The sequence below is a fragment of the Impatiens glandulifera genome, chromosome 9, assembly GCF_907164915.1.
Source record: "Impatiens glandulifera chromosome 9, dImpGla2.1, whole genome shotgun sequence".
NCBI lineage: Eukaryota > Viridiplantae > Streptophyta > Magnoliopsida > Ericales > Balsaminaceae > Impatiens > Impatiens glandulifera.
This window is the reverse complement of record NC_061870.1, coordinates 31,468,934-31,480,749: the sequence shown is the minus strand read 5'-3', so window position 1 is coordinate 31,480,749 and position 11,816 is coordinate 31,468,934. Positions and strand designations below refer to the sequence as shown.

General features: G+C 33.7%; 2 protein-coding genes across 3 annotated transcripts; one reads left to right on the top strand and one right to left on the bottom strand.

Annotated features, from left to right (window-relative positions):
* The first annotated feature begins 2,796 nt into the window (after positions 1-2,796).
* On the top strand, positions 2,797-5,503 carry LOC124913833 (ricin B-like lectin EULS3). 2 transcript variants are annotated; one of them, XM_047454260.1, is made up of 4 exons: positions 2,797-3,487; positions 3,578-3,700; positions 4,983-5,211; positions 5,287-5,503. In XM_047454260.1, coding segments are annotated over exons 1-4 (972 nt in total). In that variant the 5' UTR covers positions 2,797-2,869; the 3' UTR covers positions 5,289-5,503. The 2 variants fall into 2 exon arrangements, with proteins under 2 accessions (XP_047310216.1, XP_047310215.1); XM_047454259.1 differs by having other exon boundaries at positions 4,983-5,312.
* A 1,550-nt stretch (positions 5,504-7,053) lies between these two features.
* On the bottom strand, positions 7,054-8,804 carry LOC124913729 (protein CHLOROPLAST IMPORT APPARATUS 2-like). The gene is made up of 3 exons (XM_047454145.1): positions 7,561-8,804; positions 7,335-7,481; positions 7,054-7,258 (listed from the first exon to the last, which is right to left on the bottom strand). The coding sequence occupies exons 1-3, from the start codon at positions 8,623-8,625 to the stop codon at positions 7,226-7,228; spliced, it is 1,245 nt and encodes a 414-aa protein (XP_047310101.1). The 5' UTR covers positions 8,626-8,804; the 3' UTR covers positions 7,054-7,225.
* Positions 8,805-11,816: the final 3,012 nt, after the last annotated feature.

Genomic DNA, 11,816 nt, shown 5'->3' with positions numbered 1-11,816 from the left:
AATTTGGGGTTAGTTCTCCCAATATTGTTTCAGCCCAAACCGTTAACAAGAAAGTGTATTACAGTTGTATATATCATGTCAAAATTTGAATTTATATTTAAGATATGTTCAGTGTAGACAATTTTAAAGTGTATTCGTCTAACCTTTATGAGAATTTTGTCTTGGAGTCAATGATTGGGGATTTCCTTAACAATTTCCAATTTCAAAGACCTCTGTTATCATATTCTTCTATAATTTGTCTAGCTGAAACATGTTCGTAACAAATTGATTCTCGCCTCTACTAACTCGGAATCTCCATTTCCCATTATTCCCATCTTCTCTTTTCCTTTCAGGCCAGTTAGAGCGCTTTAAATCTGGACATAACTGGATTGATTGTCATGCCTTTGCTCCTTAACTTCCTAGTAACAGCTTGCCTCTTTCTAGTAACTTGAGTTTGCTGGCAAATAGGACTACAAAGATGGAGTAAGCCAATAATTATATTTCAAACCTCTCAAAAAGAGCTTACTGATTAGATTATTCTAGTTAGACTTTATTATTGTTCTTGTACTTTATATGAAATACCTGATTATCCCTATAAAAACTAGAGTTCTTGACTCTGGGTACATCCTAGAGAAAACTGCTTCATCGTATGAAGTGAGATTGTGCAGCCATGAATCTCTTGTTTTTCCTGTTACTTCTGTCAATGGTTATAGGTTATTAATGGATATGTGAACCTCCAGTCCACACAAGAGGGTAGTGAATGGAAGATGTCAGAGTAAAGGTTTTTGACTAGTTCTACTAGACTTGTGATTTGTTGTTGTTATTCTTCTTCTGGGGATGGTTTGCATAAAGAGGAAGGTTCATATAGAAAATCAGAAGAAAAGTTTTCTATGAGGAGGAAGCAGGATGTAAACCGTCCCAAACTCTGGTATAGAAGAACAATTGGATGATGACTTGGTTAAACACTTTTCTCATATTCTGGATCCTATTGACTGGCTAAGGTAAGATTTACTTTACATGAGTCCAACTTACTCTAATAAAAGCTAGAATAGAGAATATTGCCATAAATTGAAAAAAAACATAGAATAGTTGCGTTTCTTAAAATTCTCATATTTGATTATCCAGAATTCCAGTTAAGCATTGTTAAAACTATAAAACCCTTCCCATATTACTGAACAATTTCTCCAAGTTTCTTTTCCAGCTTGTGTGTTAGTCTCTTTGTTAGTTAGATGGCCCTATCCTTTCTCTAATTTTTAACAGGGTGTGCTTTGCAGCGATATTCTTCTGAAACTCTTGGCAGTTATGCAGCATTCCAGCAAGTGTCTAATGTCTATCTCTTTGAGAAACTCATGGAAAAACTTAGTAAATGATCGGCCCTCTCGAGCACTGATATTGATGACAACTCTAGTTTTGGAGTAGCTGCCCATTTCCTCAGATCTTTCTTACAGGTCAGTTTTCTATGTAATCAGCCTTTAATGCTTAATGTTCTTACCATTGATCTTCTAATTTTCTAATTAGTACTTAGGAATAGTTTACTACTAAAAAGTAGGATCGAATTTGAGGTGATCTATTATTGCAAAATACTAGTCCGTGATGCTCATAAAATATCTAATTGGATTAGTATCCTTAAGCTCTATTATTTTTTTTTACCCGAGTTTATTTTCGGGTTAATAGTATGGCCTCATGGTCATACTAACTATTTTAAACACAAACAAAAGAAGATTGTATCATAAAATAGGAATAAACGAATTATGGGAGCTTAAACTTTAATTAACATTTTATTTTTGTTTATATTAAAATTTTATAATTGGTATTATAGAGGTGCCATCCATTTCGATCCAAGTTCTTTGGACTTCCGAGAATGAGTTCTTGTGACTGTTTCTGTTAGTTGAATTTGATGTTTTTTATTTTTATTCTGATTACTCTTCTTATCACATGGTTTGTTATGGTTTTCTTGTTTTTTTCCACCACAAAAGTATATTCACACTTAAATGTTACTTTTAAACATAATATGTATTATATATTAGTGTTGTTTGAAAATAATTTCAGAAGTTATTTTTTACTTGCACTAAATTTTAATGTTAATAATATATAATACTTTTTATTTAAAAAATTATTATTATAAATTTATAATATATATAAAGAGAACTTATCAAGTAGTCGTTGGTAAGAGTGGTTTAAAAGTCCATAATATTACTGTTTTAATTTCATTGGAAAAACAAGAAAAAATATAAAATATTTGGTTGAACAATTCCAAATTCTAATTATATCATTTTATTACTAATGAATTATTCCATCAATACTAATATATTTTATTCTTTATAATACTTTTAAATAATAAAATGTCATTTATTTCATTTTTCTTAATATATTTATAGGTCTAATATCTTTTTATCTATCTAAATCAAAATCTAAGTAATTCGAAATAATCTCGTCAAACAAGCCCTAATAAGAAACACGGTTTCATAGTTTAATCATTTATGATCATATGGGCTCACATACCTACCCACCCTTGAATTGAGATGCATACCTCTAACGCCTGTAACGTCCACGTGTTAAGCACGACAAGCCAATTTTGTTGCTTTCACCATATTTCATTTTTGTTATTTTCCTAAAAAAATTAAATGTGTATAAATAAATCATATCATTCTAATTATAGAGATATTTGATCTGATTATTTAAAATTATTTGTCAGAAATAAAAATAAATATAAAGTTAATAATACATTATTTAATAAGATAACAAAATAATAATTGAGACAGAATCAAATCAGTGAGGGTGCACCTTTTGATGGGTTCATCATTTGTACGATTGATATTTTATTATATGTATCCATCTTCTTCTGCTTAAACTGAAAGCCAAATCCCCATTCATTGATATCTCAACCAAAATGGACTATCCGCGGGGCCATCAATCTTACTCCCACAACCACCACCGCCGAGATGACGACGAGAACGATGCTGACCGCTATCCACCTCCTCCTCGTCGGCCTACCGCCGACGACGAAGACTTCCCACCACCATCTCATCGACCACCTTCCTTTGGTCGACCAACTGCCGACGACGATTTCCCACCACCTTCCCATCGCCCACCTCCCCCTTCTAACTATTATGACCCTTCTCCTCCGCCTTATCACTCAAATGTCAACGCTCCTCCTCCCGTCTACAACGCTCCTCCTCCTGCCTACAACAACTACAACGCTCCTCCACCTGCCTACAACAACTACAACGCTCCTCCTCCTCCTCATACAGATTACTCTTCGTCTTCTGTGCACCATGTTTCCCACGATCCACCTCCTCACACAGAAATCCCCCAGCCAGCGTCTCATCATCATCGCCCCCATTTTCCCTCGTTTCACCACGATGATAATAAGCTACCGGAACCCTCCTCTGAATTCTCCAGCAAACCTCCTGTTAGGGTTTACTCCAAGGCCGAAACTAATTACTCTCTAACTATTAGTCAAGGCAAAGTTGTTCTCACCCCTTCTAATCCATCAGATCCTTACCAGGTATCTATCTTCTTATCCTATTTCTTTCTATTCTTAATTCCTAATCAGACTTGGCGTCTAATTGGTTCTGTTTCTTTGACTACATCCTAGCAATGGATCAAAGATGAGAAATATAGCACGAAGGTGAAGGATGAAGAAGGGTTTCCCAGCTTTGCTTTGGTCAATAAGGCAACTGGTGAAGCCTTGAAGCATTCCATTGGCGCCACACATCCGGTATATTATTTAACCTGCCCTATTAAATTTAATTTCTCATTTGTCTGATTGTGCTGACATGGGTCAACAAATTCTCCTATATCTATCCCATGGATTTATAAAAGTAGTTCTTTGAATTCTGTATCGATCATCAACTTAACCTTACCTTTTGTGGTTCTTGTTGAGAATCACCTGAATGAACAGTGAGATGTTCTTTTCATTATACTGATCAGCTGATAACAAATCAAGTTAAGCCTTTCTAGGGTTGGTGATAGGTCGCTAACTGGGAAAGAAAGGGATTTAATACAGTAAGATGGCTCAAAATGGCTGGAGAGAGCTACAGTTATGGGAATTATAGGCGTCTAGTGATTCTTTTCAAAGAAATTAGATCTTGTTTGATGTGGGTTAGTTGAGATTATTTTCAAATCACCCACAATCCAATTAACAATCTACTCATTAAACACATCAATCATATCATCAACAGAAATATGAAAATATCCTCAATTTTTGAAAAGCTAAATTGAAAAAATATTATATATTTATACCCTTAATATCTTTACCCAAATAATCTGATTTTCAATATCCTAAGTCATACAAGATTATTTTGAAATAACCACTTGGTATGTGTCAATGCTCCTCCTCGATTTGGTGGGTGATGTGAAATATGTAAGGTGTATGGTTATTCAGTGGAGTCTGCTCATTGTAAGGTAGTGCTGAGCCTACCTACCAAAGATAGTGGCAAGTACTGCCACCCATTAGTGAATGTTCACTATTGAGATGCCTTGTAAAAAAAAAGTGAAGTGGTTTGTTTAAGTGTTAACATTATTATTGTCAGAACTAAGGTCTTGTTTGAAGAAGGGTTGTTTGGATTTGTCCAAATGACCCATTATTCATCAATTACTTGATCTATTGAATCAACTAGAATTCCAGATCACCCTTAATTTATTTTTTAAGATACGATTGAGATGTAGCGTAGCATCCCACATAAATGATATGTTCCACATGAATCATGATGAAGGAAAGAAAAGGAGAAGAGATACTAACTTGAGAGAGTTATAATGATACATTGATAGAAGATGGCCCTGTTTCTGTAACGAACATGCTATTGTTGGATGCCAAATCTGTTTGGTCATATGTATTGTGATCTGATCGATAGATCCGCATCAGTTATCATTTAGAAACTTGAATATGGGAAAACTGCATAGTGATCCGGGGGATAAATAATAAAGAGAGGAGGTCCTAGAGGAAGTTGTATCGTAGTAGAAAGAATAGCTATAATATATGATGGTGATATTTGTTGCAGGTGCAGCTGACTCCATACGTTCAAAATGTGTTGGATGAATCAGTCCTATGGACTCTAAGCAGAGATCTTGGAGATGGTTACAGAACGATAAGAATGGTGAACAACATCCGGCTGAATGTTGATGCTTTTAACGGTGACCAAAAGCATGGAGGCGTTCGTGATGGGACCACGATCGTTCTGTGGGAGTGGAAGAAAGGAGACAACCAACGTTGGAAAATTGCTCCATACTGTGAGTGATTGATTCTCTTCTGCATTATTATTATAAATGAAACGGAATTCTAAGATGCATGCCTTTATGCTGCAGGAGGAGTGGAAAAGAGAAGGGGAGATGGGAATATAATAAAGAAGAGGTGCGCACAGTGCTTTTTTCTATTCATTTCTTATGTAACCCCCCATATCTATATCTATCTATCTATGTGTATTTGTGTGTGTGAAAAAAGTTATAATAATCATGAAACGTTTGAGTGTGACATGTTTGATGCATTGGCTTGAACTATTATTATTATTATTATTATTAGTGAATAACTATGTTGTGGGTTAAAAAGAGAAAGGGGTCATGGGGACCATGTTCTTTTTAAAATGCACCAGCTTTAGCTTTTATATTTACTTCTTTTGACATTCACATGAACTTGTATCCAATGCTCATCAAAAAAAAATGTTGGGGTTTGATAGGATATGGGCTGCACCAGAGTCTGAACTCTGAATCACCCGTCTCTAAAAAGTGTTTTTAAATGGTTCGGGTGTGAAGACTTGAACTCAATACCATAAGGACGTGAGTTCTTAAGCTCTATAATGGAGTCATTATTTTGTTTTGTTTTTCAATTTGGAAACACCATTTATTTACGCTTGGATTTTTATGATTGGTTCTAGTTTGAAAATGAGGTGCATTATTTGTATTTAGTTTTATTATTATTATCAGAGGTGATTTTGATTTGACTAGAGGAGATTTATAAACTAACAAAATTTCATTATAATAAAATGTTTGTTGCTAGTTTGAATTAGAAATAAAATGTTTTCTTTTTAAAGGCATATATAATCATTGAAACACTATTAATATTTTAAACTCATTTTCAGTAGGTGTTTTCAATCAAGTTAACTGAAAATAATAATAATAATAATAAAACTATTATTAAAAAAAATCTACGTGCATTATGTATTTTTCATAACCCAAAATGTTGATGTTGATATTATAAGGTGATTGAATCATAAGCTTGTAGTCATCATTTGATGAAAAAATTGTATTGAAATCTTTAGTTTTTTTTTTCTTTTTCATTTTACAGCTTTTGAAAGAATGAATAATTTTATCAACCATTACTCTAATTTATATGATAATACATTGCATACAAAACTTACAAAGATTTTAAAATTCAAACATATTTAATTTACCAAAATTTGATTACATATATTATAAATTACAATGGATAAATATTTGTATTTATTTATATAAAAAAAAATGTTGTAGAGTTGGAGATATTTGATTATGAAGAAGATATGATGTTGAATTAAGTGAGTGATTGTAATGCTAAGAAAGAAATGTAAGTGAAGGTAAAGATGGAAACGTATGAGTGGCATCTGCCACATACAAGTTACAATATATATATATATAGGCTAAGCACTAAAAACAAAAATAATAATAATAATAATAATGAATGATTACCAGATTTCCTTATTCACTCAGAATCAAACACAACAAGAAGTGGAAATTTAGATAGCCAATAGGAAGTGAGGGGTTTCTCAATCGTCATCCCCTTAGAATCTGAGACGCCCAATTGGAGACTGCCACGTAATCAGATATCAGAACTTTTCTCAGGCACCACTTTTTGTTTTTTATTTTTATTTTTTTTGCAGGCTATTATGGGTTTCTGTGGCGACTGCCGTGGCTAATTAGTATCCGCCCATCTTCTCCGTTACTTTTTTTTTCCTTTTTTTCTCATATTTATATATTGTGAAAGTTTGTTTGAATATTTTTCATCTTATCATTACAAGTTTCAATCTTATTATTGTGTGACTGGACTTTTATATACACCAAAAAAAAAAAACTACATTCATATAAGAAATGAAATTACTAAAGAAGAAGAAGAAGTATTTATAGAAAGAAACATTTAAATGAATTGAAGTTTCTTCATAATTAATAATATGCCGATTGTGATCTATTTATAATCTCTCTTTGTCTCCTCCTCCCTCACCAAAAATAAAAAACAAATAAATGAAAATACAACACTCTCTCATCTCTATCTCATAAATCATGGTGAATCCGGCCTCCTCACGAATCTCCCCTGCAAAAAAATAATAAATCAAATATTAATAATTTCATAAATTTTAAAAAAAAAGAATTAATAAATATTAATTTACCTTCATTCTTGGGCGTTGATCGGCATTGAGTTTTCTAACTTGATAACGGATCTTCTTAGAAAAGAGGCGCGTCCGTCGCTTCTCCTTGTAACGTAAAACACTCGCTTCTCTCTCTCCTCCAAACAGGTCTATTTGCGCCAACCTGGCCTGCAATTTTATTTATTAATTTAATTTAGAAATTACAAAATTAAAATCTCGACTAATTTACCGGCCACCACAAACTTACATGTAGATTATTCCCGATTGCTTCATTTCCCGGTGGTAGTTCGTCGGAAAACGGCGACCCTCCGTCCGACCAAGCAGCTAAGAGTTTCTCATGGTTTAATTTCAGCAGAAGCCCGCCGCCGCCGCCGCCTGCATTGGTTTTGCAATTGACGACATTTGGTTTCTCTTCCTCTTTCATAATTGAGTTTTGTACTACGGCGGCGGCGACCTCCGGTGGTTTCTCGTCGGAAATTATACTCTCTAAGAGCTTCTTCTTCTTTTTCTTCTTCTTTTTCATTTTCTCTGTCGTCGTTTGGTACAATTTAGGCGAGATTTCCGTTACATTAACTCTTGTTGGATATCTCCACCAATTATCATCGGTGTTCTTCAATGCTCCCCTGACTAATCTCAATTCATGACTATTATTAATATTATTACAAGAATATTCTTTCTCCATTCCCCATCCTATAGGATACCCATAACACAAACCACTGTTAACATTATTATTACAGAGATTATAATTCACACCCTCATTATTAGAATTCTTCCCCATTATACTGTCGATTCCTTCTTCAATTTCATCTCCATCAAGCATCCATTCAAAATTCTCCGGCGAATCGACTTCCACAGGGCTACTAGTAGGCTCAACCGGTATGAACTTGGATTTGTCGGAGATAATCGGAGGTTGGAGAAGGAATCCAGGGGAATCGACGACGACCCTTAACGGAATAAGTAACTCCGATGAAGACCCGGAATTGGAATTTCCCAAAAAGAAGGATTCAATATTGGATTGAGATTTGGTGAATTTAGAGGGTTGTTTGGGCGGGAATATTTTGGGGTAGGCGGTGGAGAGGAGGGCGGCGGCTTCGTTGTAAGTCTGGTTAGGCCTCTTTCTGGGTGTACGAGGTTTCCTTGTGGAGATTGTAAAGGGTGAATTTCCGCCGCCGGATTCAGAGAGTGTCGGAGAAGAAGATGAATGAGAAGTGATGGTACTGGCGGTTGATGATAAAGAAGATGGAGACTTTATTAACATTTCTAGGTCTAATCCATACACTCTTCCACTTCCTCCGGTCAAGCATGAAGACATTTTTCTGATGAATTATGAAATTCAAAATTCAAGAACATGAAAGATGAGATATTGCACACATTGGATTCAAAAAAAAAGAGAAAAAGGAAAACCCTAAACTAAACCCTCATCTTCTTCTTCTTCTTTCTGGTTTTCTACTGGTTATGAGTATGTTAGAAAAGCTCTCTCTTTACTATCACTGTGCACCTTTTTATGCCAATGGTGAATGGCCCCCCATATATTTATATATAATTATTGTTAATTAAAAATAAAAATAAAAATAAAAAAATAAACGATATTTCTAAAACCACTCTCTTCTTTCCGTGGGCCATGTTTAATTACCAGATTTGGAGAGAAATGTTGCAACTATATTTAAGAATCACACTATGGGCTTGTTCTGTATTGTCTTTTTTAAGATAACTTTTTGAATTTTGTAAAAAAAAAAATATTTTTATGAAAAAATATTTTTTTTTAATTTATATTTTTTTAATATAAAATAAATATTTTAATAAGTAGATGAAATGAGTAATACATGGTTTAATAATATTGATATAATAAAAATAAAAATTATAAAAACTAAGTAACTCATTCTTTTATAAAATAATATTTAAAAAACAATTCAAAATAACTTAGTTGTTTAAATAATTTGAATGATGGGAAATTGGACTAAATGACCCTAAAGATAGGGTCATTTGCGTCCGTGGTCACTAATAATAAAATTTGATCTGGTGACCACTTTATTTTTTTTTGACAAAATTACCCTTTTCGCGTAACGCGAAGGGAGTTCGCGTTTCGCGAAGTGAAACAGTATTGATATATATACTCAAATTTTTTCATTTCTCTCATTTTGTTTCTCTCTCAATGTGTCCTCTCTCTCATTTTGTCGGCGGCGGCGTAAACTCCGGCGACGGCGACTACTATGACCTAAATCTACAAAGATAAGAAACTTCATCTCTGAATCTATGTTTATATAATAGATTTATGTTCTTATTTGTATTTCTTCATTCGAAACCCTAACCCTAACCCAAATGGTTTTATTTTCATGTTTCCAGTATCTTTATCTAAAACCCTAAATGAATTTATGTTCTTATTGTCTATTATCTTCATTTCAAACGATTTATGTTCTTTTTAATGAAACTCTAACCCTAAATTAATTAAATTTGTTCATATTGGTTCATATTTGTTCATATTTGTTCATATTTGTTAATATTGGTTAATATTGGTTAATATTGGTTCATATTGGTTCATTTTTTGTTCATCTTATTGTTCTTATGTCGATGATGATATTTGCAGATCATATGGGTTCCGTTTCACGAAGGGCTTCTCGTTACGCGAAGGGCTTCTCGTTACGCGAAGGGCTTCTCGTTTCGCGAAGGGCTTCTCGTTTCGCGAAGGGCTTCCCTTTATGCATTCATAGAGTATGTGCACACAAGAGGCATGAAAGGTCTGTCTGTAATTTGTATAGATCGATGTTATATTTTATATGTGTGTGTTTATTTCTATTCCTGATTCCTAGCCCTACATGTGTTTCCTATAGCTGCATATAAACAAGCTGATGGAATAAAGATTGATAATAGAAGAGTGCTTGTCGATGTTGAACGAGGTAGAACAGTTCCAAACTGGAAACCTCGTCGACTTGGTAGGGGTCTAGGAACAACTAGGATTGGAGGTGAAGATGTAAATAAAAAACAATTGGGGAGGTAATTGATTAGGATGCCTTTTACTTTCACAAGCCTCTTTAGAAACTCTATGTGAATTTTTTCTTTATATGCTACCTTCTCAATGTATTTGCTGAACAACTTGAGTTAAATTTTGAATAGGAAAGAATGCAATGATGGTTGTATATCTAATAGAGCTTGCATCCACTACCTATAACAAGTAGACAATATGAGATCTTTTAATCTGCATAATTTTTATAATTTTCTTCACTTTCATTTCTCATCATGTGTATGGAAAAATCCCGTGAAAAGGGAAGAGATAGAGATGGTGATAGGGAGAAATCTCGTGAGCGATCTTATGAGAAGTCAACGGATCGTGATGAACCGGAGGATGAAGTGGAGGGATTGTATGAACATGAATGTCGTCAACGACACCATTTCCTCCATTTTTTTGTTTTTTTATAGCTATATATATGATAACTCTCTAGTCTAGTTTGAAATTTCTTGGTGAGTATGAATGATAAAAACATTCCATTTTAGTGAGTTTTATCTTAGATTTCTATCCCAAATTGTAAATAACAAAAATATGTTTATCATTTAATTTCTTTAGGTGACAGGATGAAAGTACAATATTATATTAATAATTAGAAAAGTTTCATATATATCTGATTATAAAAATAAAACAGACAAAAGAAATGAAGCTTCCTTTTAATTAGAGTATCTAAGGAAATGAAGCTTATTTTAATTTCCATTAGGATTATGTTTAATAATGCAATTTGGATTAAAGTCCCTTAATATGAAGGGAAGTTTATCCAAGTCCAATCTCAATTTCTCTATGTCTCCCCCCTATCAAAATGCAATTCTACAAACAAACCCTTTAACATATAATTATAGAACACCTAAATGAAAACAACTCAATTGTATTGACTATTGAGAAAACCCTTCATCCATAACGTCGGCACTTAGCCGGTTTTCGTCTTGCTGTAAGTACTTCTTCACTGAATCCCGACCCATTTCTTTCAATATCTTCGCCCAAGATTAGATTCGTGAAGCCCTTCGCGAAACGAGAAGCCCTTCGCGAAACGAGAAGCCATTCGCGTAACGAGAAGCCCTTCGCGTAACGAGAAGCCTTCGCGTAACGAGAAGCCCTTCGCGTAACGAGAAGCCCTTCGTGAAACGGAACCCATATGATCTGCAAATATCATCATCGACATAAGAACAATAAGATGAACAAAAAATGAACCAATATGAACCAATATGAACCAGTATGAACCAATATTAACAAATATGAACAAATATGAACCAATATGAACAGATTTAATTGATTTAGGGTTAGAGTTTCATTAAAAAGAACATAAATCGTTTGAAATTAAGATAATAGACAATAAGAACATAAATTGATTTAGGGTTTTCAGATGGAGATATTAGAAACATGATCATAAATCGATTTGGGTTAGGGTTAGGGTTTGAAATTAAGATATGGAAATAAGAGCATAAATCTGTATTATAAACATCGATTCAGGGTTAAGGTTTCTTATCTTTGTAGATTCAAGA

Excerpts from the sequence above, each read along its gene's own strand:
- LOC124913833 (XM_047454259.1), top strand. The coding sequence starts at position 2,870 with ATGGACTATCCGCGGGGCCATCAATCTTACTCCCACAACCACCACCGC. Across the intron at positions 3,488-3,577 it reads ATCCATCAGATCCTTACCAG|CAATGGATCAAAGATGAGAA; the intron begins GTATCTATCTTC and ends ACTACATCCTAG. Across the intron at positions 3,701-4,982 it reads CCATTGGCGCCACACATCCG|GTGCAGCTGACTCCATACGT; the intron begins GTATATTATTTA and ends TATTTGTTGCAG.
- LOC124913729 (XM_047454145.1), bottom strand. The coding sequence starts at position 8,625 with ATGTCTTCATGCTTGACCGGAGGAAGTGGAAGAGTGTATGGATTAGAC. Across the intron at positions 7,482-7,560 it reads CAATCGGGAATAATCTACAT|GCCAGGTTGGCGCAAATAGA; the intron begins GTAAGTTTGTGG and ends ATAAAATTGCAG. Across the intron at positions 7,259-7,334 it reads ATCAACGCCCAAGAATGAAG|GGGAGATTCGTGAGGAGGCC; the intron begins GTAAATTAATAT and ends ATTTTTTTGCAG.